General features: G+C 39.6%; 3 protein-coding genes, 3 long non-coding RNA genes and 1 other non-coding gene across 9 annotated transcripts; 3 read left to right on the top strand and 4 right to left on the bottom strand.

The window, feature by feature from the left end:
- Positions 1-236: 236 nt before the first annotated feature.
- Trnay-gua lies at positions 237-339 on the bottom strand. The gene is made up of 2 exons: positions 303-339; positions 237-272 (listed from the first exon to the last, which is right to left on the bottom strand). It is a non-coding gene; the product is annotated as a tRNA-Tyr (tRNA).
- A 228-nt stretch (positions 340-567) lies between these two features.
- LOC116923702 (oplophorus-luciferin 2-monooxygenase non-catalytic subunit) lies at positions 568-2489 on the top strand. Its single transcript, XM_032930218.2, has 4 exons — positions 568-659; positions 722-1562; positions 1655-1786; positions 1861-2489. Exons 1-4 carry the CDS (start codon positions 639-641, stop codon positions 2004-2006), a joined length of 1140 nt encoding a protein of 379 aa, XP_032786109.2. The 5' UTR covers positions 568-638; the 3' UTR covers positions 2007-2489.
- Positions 1695-3001, bottom strand: LOC116923714. 2 transcript variants are annotated; one of them, XR_006646849.1, is made up of 3 exons: positions 2240-2637; positions 2070-2170; positions 1695-2013 (listed from the first exon to the last, which is right to left on the bottom strand). It is a non-coding gene; the product is annotated as an uncharacterized LOC116923714 (long non-coding RNA). The 2 variants fall into 2 exon arrangements; XR_004394626.2 differs by having other exon boundaries at positions 1695-2170; positions 2240-3001.
- Positions 3002-3282: 281 nt separating this feature from the next.
- LOC116923705 (proclotting enzyme) lies at positions 3283-5389 on the top strand. Of its 2 annotated transcripts, XR_006646836.1 has the most exons (8): positions 3283-3507; positions 3580-3663; positions 3729-3816; positions 3881-4185; positions 4255-4415; positions 4850-4970; positions 5057-5223; positions 5310-5389. XR_006646836.1 is itself a non-coding variant. In XM_045173868.1 (7 exons), the coding sequence occupies exons 1-7, from the start codon at positions 3426-3428 to the stop codon at positions 5101-5103; spliced, it is 888 nt and encodes a 295-aa protein (XP_045029803.1). In that variant the 5' UTR covers positions 3283-3425; the 3' UTR covers positions 5104-5389. The 2 variants fall into 2 exon arrangements, 1 of the variants encoding a protein (XP_045029803.1); XM_045173868.1 differs by having other exon boundaries at positions 5057-5389.
- An 870-nt stretch (positions 5390-6259) lies between these two features.
- On the bottom strand, positions 6260-9010 carry LOC116923719. The gene is made up of 7 exons (XR_004394635.2): positions 8894-9010; positions 8612-8834; positions 8198-8540; positions 7441-8133; positions 7229-7374; positions 6812-7099; positions 6260-6712 (listed from the first exon to the last, which is right to left on the bottom strand). It is a non-coding gene; the product is annotated as an uncharacterized LOC116923719 (long non-coding RNA).
- Positions 9011-9748: 738 nt separating this feature from the next.
- LOC116923710 (ornithine decarboxylase antizyme 1) lies at positions 9749-11636 on the bottom strand. The gene is made up of 3 exons (XM_032930228.2): positions 11555-11636; positions 11201-11367; positions 9749-11122 (listed from the first exon to the last, which is right to left on the bottom strand). The coding sequence occupies exons 1-3, from the start codon at positions 11634-11636 to the stop codon at positions 10766-10768; spliced, it is 606 nt and encodes a 201-aa protein (XP_032786119.2). The 3' UTR covers positions 9749-10765.
- Positions 11637-14647: 3011 nt separating this feature from the next.
- LOC116923717 lies at positions 14648-15123 on the top strand. Its single transcript, XR_006646851.1, has 2 exons — positions 14648-14787; positions 14926-15123. It is a non-coding gene; the product is annotated as an uncharacterized LOC116923717 (long non-coding RNA).
- Positions 15124-15128: the final 5 nt, after the last annotated feature.

Here is a 15128-nt window from a genome sequence, read left to right as displayed (position 1 = left end):
CCGGATAGCGGCAACAGTATGTAAGGGGCTTTCTATTGCTCCAGTTTTATTTTGGCTGTTACTTTCAGGCACCCTTAGAAGAAGGCATTGCGTAATTTTTTTTTTCTCAATATTTCTATTTATCTACTTTTCATGTTATTATTGTGAAGAAGAAAAGAATTGCTAAGTTTGCACGTTTGGGTGACTCGGCAAGAACTGAAAAACAAAACATGGCTCTTTTATCAAGACCAAAATTTTCCGTCGAGCCGGAGTTGAACCAGCGACCTATGGATATCATCTTTGCCCACTTAAGTGAACTATTTCTACAGTCCACCGCTCTACCAACTGAGCTATCGACGGATATTCTACTACAACAGAAAAGTTAACGAATTCTGCTACTGCGGTCAACATTTTGTTCGAGATACAACATCGTGAACCAAACGAACGACACTTTCTTATCAAGAACGTATGGATCCCTAATCTTTCTTTACGTAAACAAGTGATAAGCTTAACGACCAGAATCGTTGGCATTAGAGATACAGAGATACACAGCCATATATGCTCCCCACGGTGCGCATCAGCAAGTATAAAATTACTTATCTAATAGGCTATCCTTAACAAATGACGGCAGCTCACATCCTTTCAGAGTCTAAGACAAAATGGAAGCATCTAATACCTGGGTAAGTTGTATTACATAGTTCTTCTACATGGATTCAAACAAACCTTATCTCACTCACTGCAGATCACCATAGTCTTCATTCTAGTAGTTGGAACCGTTCCCAGCATCAAGGCGGAATGTGAAGACTACAGTCCATGCATTTGTGGTCAGAACGCTGAAGGCAATTTGTATATCAACTGCATCGATGTCTTACCAACAGATATTCAAGCTGCTTTTAGCAGAACGACTGCCCTCGATATCTACAGCCTAGTGTTGATCCTTCCAGCATCCGGAGGAGATATTCCAGCTGATTTGTTATCGGGCAAACGCGCCCTTTTAATCGATTTCATTGGCCCAAGCAAGGATTCTTTTCAACTGATCATGGATCCCGGTGCGCTTCGTTCTTCTAGTAGTTACACAATGCAATTGGTCATCTCTAAATGCAACCTGATCCAGCTCGACTTTTCTTTTCTGCGGGGCTTTTCGAGATTGGAGGAACTTCGCTTGGACTATGTTTCCAATATCAAACCAATTGAAAACCTTCCACCATTGACAAATTTGGTTGGATTAGCCATTGATAATAGCCAGGGATTTGAAGCTTTAACTGGATTCCCCGCCGTGGCATTTTCCCAACTCAATCACCTCTACTTATACAACGACGAATTGAATGATTTGGCTACCGGAATTATATTGGATGCTTTCGTTTCCAGCGCATCGGCCAACACGTTAGAAGTGCTGACTTTATCTAAAAACATGATTACTCAAGTCCCACAGCAGGTCACTGCGCTACCCAGCATTCTAAATTTTGCATTAAGCAACAACAATATTACGTTAATCACCACTGGTGCGCTTTCTCTGGCCGCCCCGAGCAAAGTTTACCTCAACAATATTTCATTGGACGCAATTGAAGCTGATGCTTTCCAAGGTTTGCTGCAGTTTTCTGAATAAATTAATAGATACACATATACATCAAATTACATTTAAAACACAGATGAAAATTTTTAACTTAATAAACAGGAGATTACAGCTATGCCGAAATTGATTTGACCAACAACAATCTTGTTTCCTTTGATTCATTGGTTTTCAAGCCCATTTTGACCCAGATGGCTGGCATTGCAAATTCCACTGGCACTATCAATCTTGCAAACAGTAAGAAAGCATTACAAGCCAAAATATGTTATGTTTACACAAAAGATTAAACCCTTATGTCACAAAATCATTAGATCCCTTTTCTTGTGACTGTGGACTAGCGTGGCTTATTCGTGACAATCCAAATCTTCTCAAGGCTACAAATGGAGCAACTTGTGCCAATACAACCAGATTCGAAGATTTGAACCCCGGTGGCTACCTTGAATGTGGAGTATTTTAAAGCAAACCTAAAAATATATGTTTTTTGCCAGGTATATTACAAAATTTTGAAGGGTTTGTTTACTGTTCCTTGTTAGTTGCAGGTGACTTTTAGAAAACTATGAATTAATTACCCAACAGGATTTCCCATTTTAAGTCACGTTCAAGACAAACCCCACCTGGATGCTGCAAAAAAGAATGAAAGCTCAAATGCGTAAATGTTCATATTAATACAGGACATTTGGGATTGCATACCTATACTGGTTGTATTTAGTTGTACAATCTCTAAACAATAAGACACCAATATCGTCAGTCACCGCAAATCGGCTGTAAGATCATTTTCATTCAGGAGCATGGATTTTCATGCTCAACATGTTAAAGAATGACGAGCCATGGCACCCAAACAAAACTTCTATCACACCATTTATGTTTCTGATTTGTTTTGGTTGTTACAACTTAAAAAAATTACCCGTTTTGATAACAATACAGTTTGCAGCATACACTACTTTAGATTATTCCTCATATAGAGTGAAAATTTTCGAAACTTTAACTTTGCCACGTAAGGTAAGAAGCTAATCTCGAGACACATAAGAGAGCTAGGTCACTGCTCAAAACCAGCGCGCTGCTCAAACAGCTGTTGTGTGTTTGTTGTCCTATGCCGCCCTCAGGGCCTCAGTACACCACTGCTCAGCACTATGAGGAAAACATAAGTTACATTATTCATTGGGAAACGAAAATGTGATGTTAATTATAGAAATTTAAAATATGCAGTGATTCAGAAAAGCAAAAATTTTTTGATGTTTGATGAATGATAACGAAGTTCCCGTTTTTTGAAATTTCAACATAAAAATGTTGTAATAGTTGCTTTCTTTACGAATCGTGTGTGTAAGGATGACGGGATCCAATTGCGGTTAAAATTATGGGCTTTACGAGAATGTAGAAATAGTACTCTGATTGAAGCTGGATGCAGGTATACCATCAGGAATACATTATGAATTCAATCTCTCAAAAATAAAATGCTACAAGTTTGCGATGTCCCATCGTCGTCGACTACTTGTTTGTAGCCATAACGTGAAATAAAACCAGCCACTAACCAACCAGCGCAGTCTTTCTAATTAAATCTTGTGTTTGTCATTTACCATGTTACAACTTCAGAGGCCGTGAAGGTGGACAACTCACGATTAAGTTTAATACGACATGGCCATCTTGACCCTCAAACGTATGGTCAATTTCTTCTTAATGGAAGAAAAAAATGACATCGTAGAAGAATGTTTCTGGGATTAATGTCGCCCTTGTCCCTGTAAATTGAGGTCACCTGAGGTCATTCGAGTGTGTTTCCATGGCTACTATAGGGTCGAGGTTCTTTCGTCTGCAGAAAGTTGAACTATCATTCAATCATTTCCAGCAAATGACAATTAACGCTAGTTTTACTTGACGAGAAATGGCTTGCATCATCCTGTCCAATCTGCTACCTCTCGTTTGTTTGTTTTATTTTTCCATCTACTCGACAGCGGCAAAACCTGGTATTATTTTCTTCACATCAATAGTTTTCTTTATTAAAGGATTGTTGATCATATTTCTTAAATTGCCTTCAGATGGATGTGGAATTCGAGCTAATACCCAGACTAGAATTGTCGGCGGAGAAGTATCTTATCCAGGAAAATGGCCCTGGATGGCTGGTAATGCTAAATGATGTTACATATACTTCATTAGTTCTATTTTACATATTTACTATTGTTGACAGCACTTTATCGCTCTAATACAAACCAGTACTGTGCTGGAGCTTTGATCTCAGATCGTCATGTGCTTACTGCTGCACATTGTGTCAGTGGGTAATGTCCTGGAATCAGTTTTCATACAGCTCCCGTTCTAACAAATGCAATATGAAAACCCTAGGGTACATCCATCTAAACTTCACATCAGGTTGGGAGAATTTGACATACCAGGAAGGTTGCCTGCTAGCTCTACCCAGCCAAATAAAAGTTCTAGCGGGACATTGTTGGATGAGAACAGCAATGGCAACAACCTATACAGTGTTGAAAAGATAATTGTTCATCAACAGTATGAACCACGCTCGCACCTGCACGACATTGCCATCGTTCGATTAGGCCAAGCCGTCCTGTTCTCTCCTGTCATCCAACGCATCTGTCTGCCTCCTCCGTCATTGCCATCACTGGAAGACCGAACAGCTATTGTGGCAGGTCCGCTCTAAATTCTAGATAATAACTAAGAATAAGATAAACTATTACTTCGTTGTATCGCACTTAAAGGTTGGGGAACAACTGCGTTTCTAGGCACTTCTAGTCCCTCTCTTCGCGAAGTAGAGGTGCCCATTTGGAATAATCAAGCCTGTCTCCAAGCTATTGGAAAAAATGTCTTTAATACGACGCTCTGCGCTGGTGGTCGAATTAAATCGGCTGACGCTTGTCAGGTACGTAATAAGAACTTCTCACGTTACCTCATCGAATTTCATCACCTACACAGGCTCACTATTAGTGGACCAGCGCTCTATAAAGGAAAACAAAAATCATGAAGCTAATTAATCTCGTTGGAGGAAACATTTTGATTGCTTCTCTCCTCGAGTAACTTAATCCGCATTTGTTTACGTCAATTTCGCTGTAAGCGTAGGAGGTCCAATCATATTGTAGAAATAGGAAGAAGAAAAATGTGGTCACGTTTCACATGCTTTGGGAATTGAATGCATTTACATGTTAAAATCAGTTGGCTTTCTGAGCGCTTTGACTTTCCTGAAGTTGCTCTTCACGTTAACTGAACTCGCAATAATTGTCGCCCTTGATTCTTTCCAAGTTATTCTGACTGTTGTGCATGTATTAATCCTTTCTTTGTTGTTTCTGGGGACTGTAGGGCGATAGTGGCGGGCCGTTGATGATGCCCATGGTGGACGATCGATGGGCAGCCATCGGTGTTGTTTCGTGGGGTATCAGATGCGGTGAACCAACCAAACCAGGCCTCTACACTCGAACTAGTAAGCATATTGCGATCTAATGAATTGGCGTAAAAGTTGAACACTCACTTTATTCTATTTTTGCTGCGCGTGTTGCATCGCGCTAGGTCATTACACGGACTGGATCCTATCCACCGTCCAGCGCACAGCGTGATTCATTAAAATGTTGGCTGAAAGAAACGTGAGACGCGTGAACTATCGAATGTCGGAATCTTGCGCGCTTGCCCCACTGACGATGGCCATAAATTCATTATATTCGTATTTAGTAAAGCAGGTAATACTTGCGCTGTTAATTAAAAACAAATCACTGTTTGCTATTCGTAAACAAACCAAATGTTCATATCTTTCGTAAATTTGTAGTAACTATGCGTGTGTTCCAATATTCAGCGCTGCAGGTGGCGGGTTCTACCTCGAAATAAATTCTTTTTAATTTTTCCTTATTACCTCTTTTTTTGCTCTGCATTTTGCGACCTTCACCACCGTACCGTCGTTTCTTATTTGTTGTTAAATTCCTGCCGCCCCAAACGCTCGATCGACGATCGACTCAAGGAAAAGCTGTTGTGTTGCGAGTTTCTTTCCAACGCCATAGTTTTTTTTTTTTTTCCGTTTCGGGCTAAGAAGGCGGCGTTGTGTTGAATCCCTTTTAAGCTCTCAATTTATGGGCCGCTTGGTCTCGACCTCATAAACGTGTGTTGTAGGTCCATGTTGTACTGATTGAACCATTTATCTCTCTACTATGACTCTCCCTTCCCTCCTCCAGTCAAACGTCTTGGCTTAAACTCTGTTGACACTCTTTTCGTAATATACACACACACACACACAAAAAAGCTGTACTGGGACGATGTATCGGTAAAATGTCAACCTTGGACTCCCTTTGTGCGGTTCTTTCTCCTACACACCTACTTTTTTTTAGCGATGAAACGGATACAGAGTTACAATGCCATGTTTCTACAAAGAGAAGTGGTTTCTTGTGCACTATCGTGTCAATACAACCGAATTCTTCCAAGTTGGCTGAAGATGTGTGGCCCTGTCTTAATACACACTTTCTACACATTATAACTGAGATGTATGTGCAGAAAGGCTTAAGAGACGACGCAAACTTTGCCAAAAGCGGTTCAGGTCGTTAATTGCAGTCGTTTCTGTACGTCAATCGCAGTTTATGTTATTGTCATTTCATTTTGCTTTCAATCATTTGTCTAGAAAAACAGCTGCAAGTGTTGAGATAAGACTAATGGATGGAATCTTCTGCGATTGACGGACTTTGCCGCATTAGAATTAACGAATTGTGAAATAGACGGGGAGAAAAAAAGAATGAGGAACAAACTGTAAGTGTTCTTCTGGAACACACACACACACACGCACAAAAACGGGCGTAGGAGATGCAAAAGGACCTTCTCTGGACGCGGCTGCGTCAACTAACTTGGCTGAAACTGTTCTCTAATAGGGCGGGGGTGCAACAAGTATAAAAAGGTGCGAGATGTTGCGGTCTGAATACAGTCGACACTTGCCTCTTCTACCTACTATAACACTATCCCGCACACTCACCAGCACCCATACAGCAACATGTCCAGCAACAGCATCCATCAGCTTCTCTTTCCTCGTTCCGGTTCGTTGACCACTTTGGTTTTTCTGGTGGTGATGGCCGTGTTGGCCATTTATGCCACCAGCGCACAGGCCGACGGCGATGTCATGGGCGGAGGGGAAGGTGGCGAAATGACGGCCATGGCTGATGCTATCAAATATCTTCAAGGATTGGACAAAGTCTACGGTCAAGCCGCCCGGCCCAGGTACAAACAAATCATAATAATTAGGTTAAAATGGCTATTTCAATTTTTGTTTGATACATTTTAAATCAATGTTACCTGTGTTTTGTAACGTAGATGTTCATTTAAAATCTTGTCGAAATTCAGGTGACGTGTATACAGTCATCGTTTTCTATCGCATGAATAAATTTTCGTTTTAGCCATTTTATTTTCCGGATTTACGGCATTTCCATTGCCGTCCATTGTTGTAACATTGAAACTGTGTTAGCGTATGTTCAGTATCAGGGGCGGTAAGATTGTCCAGTTACTTCAGCTGAAACAACTCGACCGACGCTACGACAACTCACTCGTCCGTCCCAGGTACAGTTACTACATGAACGTCCACAACTTTGATTGCGTGCCCCACAAACACGTTAAACCCGCAGTAAAAAAAAAAGATAATTCTCAATTAAATTGTTATATCACCGCGGCACCTCCATTTTAAAAATCAAATCAAAAGTAAATTAACGCAAATACCTTCACCAGCACACAGCATCACAAACGAAGAGCAAAGGTTTTTTTTCTTTCTCGCACGTCTTTAAAGATCACAATTGTTTTGTTTTTTTTCCAAGCTAAACAGTGATTGGCTTCAGCATGAACGCATTTGCAGAACGGAGCATGGACTGTACGGAATGCTCGTTGTTATTCCAACCTTTAACTAAAAGTTTTGTAATGTTTAAGAGACGTACCTTCACAGCTTTTGCGACAGTTTTCTTCACGCGGCAGTTGCATAATAAATGCGTTAATTAGCAAGTTAGAAGTTCAACCACTTTTCCATTGCTTTGAAATAGATTTGGCAAACGAGGACGCCTACCATACTTCGATCTGGAGTACTTGCCCGTCCATCCTCAGGTTCTACAGAATACGTCCATAGAATTTTTCCATTTTGATGGGGATTAACGCGTTTTATCATTGATTTTGGTAGCACGCCTATTAGGACACGAGGAGGCGTCGATCCACTTGAATAGCCGGGACGATTTCCATTCCATTCTCCGGCTAGAGGACAGGGCGGTATTTGCTGACAAGTATGAGCAGAAGAAAGAAATCAAACCTGAAAAGACATAAAAGAAATTGACATTGGAAGATTTTATTTGTGGTTGTGTCTATTTCCTCTGTCTGTCTGTCCCTTTTCTCCCTAATATATCATATGATCATTCTAAAATTGATTGAAACTCTCAAAACACTTTCGCCACGGGCTGTCGTTTGCATTCTGGGGCAATTTGGTGGATGTCTCGACGTTGGTTACTTCACACAACGGCTAATTGCTTCGTATATTCATATTTCGTCCTATTCCTGTAAAATGAGTTTATAGTAGATATGTATCAACATACCCTACATACACTGTGCAGACATACACGCCTCGTTCCAGCATCCTGGTATTCCTAATTTAAATCAATTCAAAACAAACAATTAGAAAGGGATACGCAATCGTCATAATTTCTTTACCTTCTCCTTACAAATCACCATCTCGAGGTATGCCGACAAACTCTTTGTCCTCTGTTCAATTAAAACAAAACGTTATCAAAACTGCTAGTACGATCACCATTTTGAAGGGCATTTCTTTTATGTCCAAGTGTCTTTTAACTTGCACTTCGCTATAATCCAGATTTGGGTTTTCAAAATACTTCTCCAAAGTCGGTCGAATTAATTCTTCTGTCCACTTTTTAAACGGTGCCTTTTGTTTTGTTCGATCCCCATAGCAGTTCGGGGCTAAAGCTTATAAAAATCTCTTTGTTGATGCTCCCGTTCTTAGATAAGCCACTATCGATAAGAAGTAGAAGTTCTCTCACTTTGAAAATATCCGCGTAAGTGATTTCCTCATCAGCTCTGTCTTCTATTTAGAAGTTTAATATTTAATACCTTTTTTGGACGACACGTTGATCAGAAAATGCAGGCAAACAAACTGGACAAATGGAACTAATTCTCAATGACAAAAAGTAAAAATGGAAGCGCGTTCTTGAATGATAGATGGGAAAACAACGGATTTTCGTTGGCGTAATTCGATTCTAGAAAAAAATGGTTTGTCCACCATACGACACTGGATCATCAACAATAAACGGGCAAATGGAACAATCGTAATATTCTATTTAGAAGACATTGAATGTACAATTATAGGTTAACAGGAATAGAAGAATCTTTTACCTTGAAATATCAATGTTATGATTAAACATCGTAGACGTCACATTTTTTATGTGTTTGAACGGCAATTGTACAAAGAACAGCCTCTCCCCTGGATTTCGTCTGCATTTTGAAAATAAATTATGAAAAAGAAACATTAAACATTAGAATATACACAAACTGACAAATGTTAAGCTATTCATCTTGCAAAATGAAAGGCACAATTAACTTCCTGAGGAACTGTTAAAACATTACAACTTTGTATCTCAACCAACTTCCAAGCTTCCAAGGTCAGCACTAAATCTATTTGTTGAGTCAATAGGTTAGATAGTCTATGACACCATGAGGAAACTTAAAATTCAATGTGTTTTCTTCATTTAAAATTAGCTACAAACTCCATTCTTTACAGAAACGGCTACTTGTTATTCAAGCATTAGTTGAGGAAAAATTTAGAGAGCTGATTGCATGCCCATGATGTCACACACACATTCATCTTGGAAACAAAATGGCTTTTATTCTTTACAAACTGCAAAAAAGATGAAAACTAGACACACAGCTTTCAAATACCAACAACTTGCCTTAAATTTAACCTTCATTATAAAGTTGCAACTGTTTAAATGCATGTACATACCTTGCCATGTGCAAATTACACTTTCTTGTTGACTACATAAAGCTTTTGGGATCTTTACATTTTAAACACATGATCCAACAGCACCATTTTAATGGAATAATTAGAGAGAAAAGTAAACCGTCATTGCAACGAAACTGCATGGAATACTAGAAATCGCTGGAAACGGAATGACTCACGTCGCCTTGTTTACTCATTTAAAAAAAACAATTGTTAGTGACTAGACGTTGCCATTAAGCAACAGCCAGATGTAACAACTGAAATAAGTGTATTATTAAATCGGTATTTTAAGCGTACAACAATACCAGAATAAAGAGGGGCTGTAGCGAAATTTTGTGAAAAAAGTATATGAAAAAGGGTTGATTGGAGAAGTGCTGAGACACATAAAAAATGGATAAACATTTTTCTTCCTTTTATTTGTTTTTTGTTACTTTTCATCTATCGCAGGCGTTTTGCAGGTGAATCCGAAAATGGAAAATTTCTTTTTCAAGTCCATCACACAAGCTCACTACCGATAAAAAAAAAAAAGATCCAACTGTTTCGATCTTCGTCAAGCATTCCAAAATCGATAGTTTCATGAGTTTAAAAACAACGAATTCAACTATAAACGTGGTGTCACAGTGCGTCAAAGAAACACTCAACGAAACGACGATTCTTCTTTTTTGTACCGTCGTGGTATGGCAGTTGAAAAAGGATAGGGTTCCCACAATAAAAGTAAAGAAAAATAATAATAGGCGTCTCCATCTACACTGCTACAATAATATTGGAACGCGTCGTCATACAGTTCACGGGAAAAAAAAATGTAGGGAGGGTTTTTTCTTCATGTTGATCCATCAAGATGGAATGGATCCCCATTATATTGATGGGTGTAATAAAAATGAAGTATCGAGGACAAGACAAAAAGGCGAAAGAGAATAAGACAAGAAAAAAGACAACCATTTTGACTAATCTAATTTTTTTTTTTGTAATTTTTTGACGCAATTTTAAATCTTTTTTTGTAACTTTTTCAACAAGTTAAGGACCGACAACTCACTTAAGAAATGAAATTAGGGCGATGTTTTAATTAAAAAGTTTAGGTGGGCAGGGGCTAATCAAAGTCATTGAATAAACAGCAAATACAGGCTCGTGCAAGAAAAAACACGAGAAAAGAAAGGGGAGTAAGAGCTACGGTGTAGATGGTGGTGGTAAATGATGCGAACTCTTCTTCTAGACGAATGGTGGCTTTTTAAAGGCCCCCCTTTTTTCCTTTTCTTCTTTTTTTAGTCTTTTCACTCGAGACTGCAAGCCAGAAAGAGATTGTTGGAGTTGGCTGGTACAAGTTGATGACCGGGCGGCAAAATCGAGAATCCGAGGAACATGAAAGTGCGAATGACATCCGCTCGATCGGCCCTATCTTTCGACAGAGCCAAAATCACGTGACTGCATTGCAATTCTTCCTCGGCATACTCGAGAAGCGCCACAAATCCTTCCTTGGAGCCGGTTTGGACGAGACGTGATGGAACCTCCAGGTACAGGCGGCCCCTCCACAAAACACCTTCCCAGCGCCAATCTCGAGTGGCTGTCAGTTCCAAAACAAAAGCCAAACGAGTGGGTTGTTGCCGCGACGCCTTGATCAATTCTCCTCCCTTTACACAATCAAACAAAGAATTGGGTCAAATACAATTAAAAATTTTGTTTGTCAATAGAAGAGGCAAAATAATTACAATTTGTTGTTGTTGAATAACTTCCTGGCTGCTGACAGAGAGCTGTTTGTTGTTATGATTATTCCCCACACCACCGTGACTACTGAGGCCCTCTGGCGGTGTCGATCCTACTTGGTTATTAGCGGCGTGGGGCACATCAGGACCACCACCGAGGCCCCACCCCCAGCCTAATTGACCAAACAATAGAATTTCGAATCAAATTTGATCTTATTCAAGAAGGCATTTTTATATCTTACCTCACGACGAATGGCTCGACTGTGGCCAAGGGCGTAACATCAGATGATCCAGACATAGAAACACCTCCCCTCACCTCACTGGACGACCTACAAAAACGAAAAGAAGAAAAAAATTCACGTGACACAGATTGCGACATGAAGCGACGCAAGAGAACAAATGTGTTTAACTCATCGGGTGGGACAATCAACAGTAGAGACATGGCATCGGAAACTCATTCAGTCAACAACTGAAGTGCAAATGCGGGGGGCAACGCACACAAAACCATTCCAACCCTAAAAAGATTCCTCGTTTCTTCACATGACGCGCGATCGCATTTGCACAAGAGCCAGGAAATAGGCCCAGTGCCAAGATCGCCATTACGTTAAAAAAAAAAAAAAAAAACTCGAAAGAAAACGAGAGAAGAGCGACACATTCCTTCATGTTTGTCTGTAGATCAGCTTTACCTTCCATCTGGCGGCGGCTAAAAATACCAGAAAACGCCCCACCCCTTCATTTTATTTTCGTTCGAAATTGCGTTAAGCCAAATAGAAAAATCTATCATTCTATCTTTTATCTATGTAAATAACAAAGAAGCGAAATCGAAATTTCAGTTGCCATGGGAATTGGGTAGTTGTTTTCTGCAGACGTGACATCACGAAAGTTAGCCGATCCCGATAGCAACACTATCGATCCGTAGACAAAGTCGTTCGTCCCCATCGACCAATCGATTGCGAAATGAAAAGAAGCCCAACATGTTTTACATTTCTTTTTGTGCAATTACATAATTTAAATCTTTTACGTTCCTCATCTTTAATCATATAGTGTAGGACATCACTCGATATCATACACCATACATGAAATGAGATGCCAGCAAGTTTCAATTTCCCAGCCCAATTCCCAAGCTACAAAGATCCATTCGATACGCCGGATACGATATGATGATGACGCGGGTTTTGAATATTGCTTTGTCGAAGAAATGCCAAATGCCTGGCATGTCCTAAGTTTGGAAACTGTCCAGGTTTTCATCTCAAATGCGCAGTTGGAACACAATACGATCGACGTCTATCGACTCTTATTCCCCAATTGTTATCGACGTTACCCTGACGAAACAATCGTCATGTGAAATTACATGAGATTCAAATGACGTCATTAATGTGAAACAAATGGAAAAACCCTTGAACTTGTAAAACACGAGCACAAGCGACGACTGCAACGTGATCAAACAAAAGATAAACAAATGAACATTGGACTAGATAGCTTCTTGCAAAAAAAGGAAAATGCCAACACTGAAAGAAAGAAATTTCCCTAGCAGTCTCACCAAAACAGCTAGAATCTAAACGAATAGAAGATTCTAGAAGATTCGAAAAGTTCAAACGGCCATTGCAGATGCTCACAATGCAGCGCTCAGTAGGGCAATACTAAATAAATAAAAATTAGGAAAAGAGAAAAACAGGGCCGAATCTGCGCAGTGCGAGTCAAGGATGACGTAAGTATTTTTCGCATTACCAGGGCATCTCAATTACTAATGCAAACCGATTCCACTTCGATTTTGTTTGTTAAAGAAAATTTATTACGAAACATTTGCCTTGATCCATAATCGGTGAACTCGAGGTTAACGCAAGTGTCAAATGTTTTGTACTGTTGCTACCCGCTTTGGCAGTACCAGAAACGACATAAGAAAAAAGGAAGACAAGATGGCCGCTGCCAACCTTCCCTATCCCATTGCTAGGGGAGAACAAAAGAGCAACGGGTACTCTTAGTAAACAAAACACATGGAAATTGAGAGTAAACGTGTCATATCATTTTATATGACGAAATAAATAAAGTAAAGTGAAATACTTACGAATAAAATGTTAGGGCTGGCATGGCTTCTAATTGATGAGGACTATTGTTGACTTCTCCAATTAACGATAACGCTTCAGAACCGAAAATAATCATACTCACTACTTAACCAAAAAGTTTGCCTGGTTTCACTTATCGAATCGTCGTCTTCTGCTGTTACTTCCAACATAAGGATCCAATTTGGATGGATCCGGCTGCGTGAAATGTTCGTTTTAGACTCACTCTTTTTCATTACATCCTTGCCTTTTTATAACCTATATGCCAGCCCCTTTCCATATTTGGCGTGCTGCCATCTAGCAGCCGCTAGTTCTTCCAGAAACATCAGACAATTAAGGATTTCTTTGTACCTTGAGGAAACACCGTCAGTTAATTTACCATTTCAGTTTTGCAACGAAATGTTACTTTGACTCTTATAAATACCATACAGTCTATTACTGGTGTTATCACATCCATAATTACGTGAGGGAAGCCGAAACAGCTGATTCTAAATTAAAACATCAATGTTGCAACGGGAGAAACCACAGCAAATCTCTGCGATATGGGCAGCCCGAACAGCAATCAGGCGTCTTTTTTCCGACCTTCATTTCGCTTTGGCTCTTAATAATTTCCCTCACTACATTCGCTTTTCCTGCTAATTTTAGTGTAGAATTATTTATATCCTAATTAACACCATAATAACTTCAAATGACAACTACGTTTCATGGGGAAGTAATGGCTTCCTTTATTACGGGTCTAACTTAAGTCTGGCAGCGAGATAACTTTCCTGCTGGCAGGAAGATTTTGTCGTCATCTCAGTGTTACCATTCTCCTTTGTATGAAAAAAATGAATCTGAATAAATCACAATGTTTTTCTAGCAGGGAAAAAGACCTTCACCTTGCTTACTTTGACATTGATGTCACTATTCAAAGCCTTAACTTACAAAAGAACTTTTTTGTAAAATATATGAAATCTTACACATCTTTACACTTCATTGGGAAACGCAACAAAATTTTCCTTAAATCGAGCATGAGTTGTTCAACATAATGACCAACACAGTCCCTCGCTCCATTGAGAATGTTGCCAAGTCGTCCACCTGTCATTTGTCCTGTAACCCAAATTCGCAAATAAATAGTTAATGAGGAAACGAAGAAATCGTCTATAAAATTAAAAGAAAATTAATATAAGAGTACTTCATTATTCAACGGCCCATTTTATGTAATGTTGATGAATTTGGTAAATCGCCATGTCATTGCTGAAGCTGAACTGAAACCTGCTGAAACGTATCAACTATCAACAGTACGTTCACGCTGCTTCCAGCCTGTGGTGGCTCTCCTCTAGCCACTATGTTTCCTTACAGTATATGAAATGTAAACACAACTATTTCAGCAATGTCCGTCACTTTTTTTTTCTCGGCGTTCTATTTTGATTCTTCACCAGTCACCACACATAAGTATGAAAGCGGTGACCAAACAGACAATGACGTCAGTGTTTGGAAGCAGCCACCATAGAAAAGCGTGGTTGATTCGCTTGGCAATAGTATGGCTGGAATGTATACTATTTTCTAATATAATGAGTTGGTTCATGTTTCATGTCGGCGGCTTAGTTGTCTAACGAGTTAATCAAATAGCTCAGATTGACATTGTCACGTTTAAGATTTACTACTGATGCTAACTTATCTGATTTGCAGACGATGCTGCTTACACTGCATTCGGCTGTTTGGCTTGAGTTTTGAATGGTGGCCTCATCTTCCCATTCCAATTGGCATGAGGCGAACACGTTTGGATGTAAGTGATTAAATGTAGTTCTTTATTAACAATTTTACCGTTATTATTAGTTCATGTTCGTTTGAACCGAATCCCCAAATAAAAGGGCTTATTTTCCGGCACATTG

The sequence above is a fragment of the Daphnia magna genome, linkage group LG5, assembly GCF_020631705.1.
Source record: "Daphnia magna isolate NIES linkage group LG5, ASM2063170v1.1, whole genome shotgun sequence".
NCBI lineage: Eukaryota > Metazoa > Arthropoda > Branchiopoda > Diplostraca > Daphniidae > Daphnia > Daphnia magna.
Note: the sequence above shows the minus strand (reverse complement) of the source record. Positions and strands in the feature narration are given on the sequence as shown.

Excerpts from the sequence above, each read along its gene's own strand:
- LOC116923705 (XM_045173868.1), top strand. The coding sequence starts at position 3,426 with ATGGCTTGCATCATCCTGTCCAATCTGCTACCTCTCGTTTGTTTGTTT. Across the intron at positions 3,817-3,880 it reads GCTGCACATTGTGTCAGTGG|GGTACATCCATCTAAACTTC; the intron begins GTAATGTCCTGG and ends TGAAAACCCTAG. Across the intron at positions 4,971-5,056 it reads AGGCCTCTACACTCGAACTA|GTCATTACACGGACTGGATC; the intron begins GTAAGCATATTG and ends GCATCGCGCTAG.
- LOC116923702 (XM_032930218.2), top strand. The coding sequence starts at position 639 with ATGGAAGCATCTAATACCTGG. Across the intron at positions 660-721 it reads TGGAAGCATCTAATACCTGG|ATCACCATAGTCTTCATTCT; the intron begins GTAAGTTGTATT and ends CACTCACTGCAG. Across the intron at positions 1,787-1,860 it reads CACTATCAATCTTGCAAACA|ATCCCTTTTCTTGTGACTGT; the intron begins GTAAGAAAGCAT and ends CAAAATCATTAG.
- LOC116923710 (XM_032930228.2), bottom strand. The coding sequence starts at position 11,636 with ATGTCTCTACTGTTGATTGTCCCACCCGATGAGTTAAACACATTTGTT. Across the intron at positions 11,368-11,554 it reads CATGTCGCAATCTGTGTCAC|GCTGGGGGTGGGGCCTCGGT; the intron begins GTGAATTTTTTT and ends TTGGTCAATTAG. Across the intron at positions 11,123-11,200 it reads TTATTCAACAACAACAAATT|GGAGGAGAATTGATCAAGGC; the intron begins GTAATTATTTTG and ends GATTGTGTAAAG.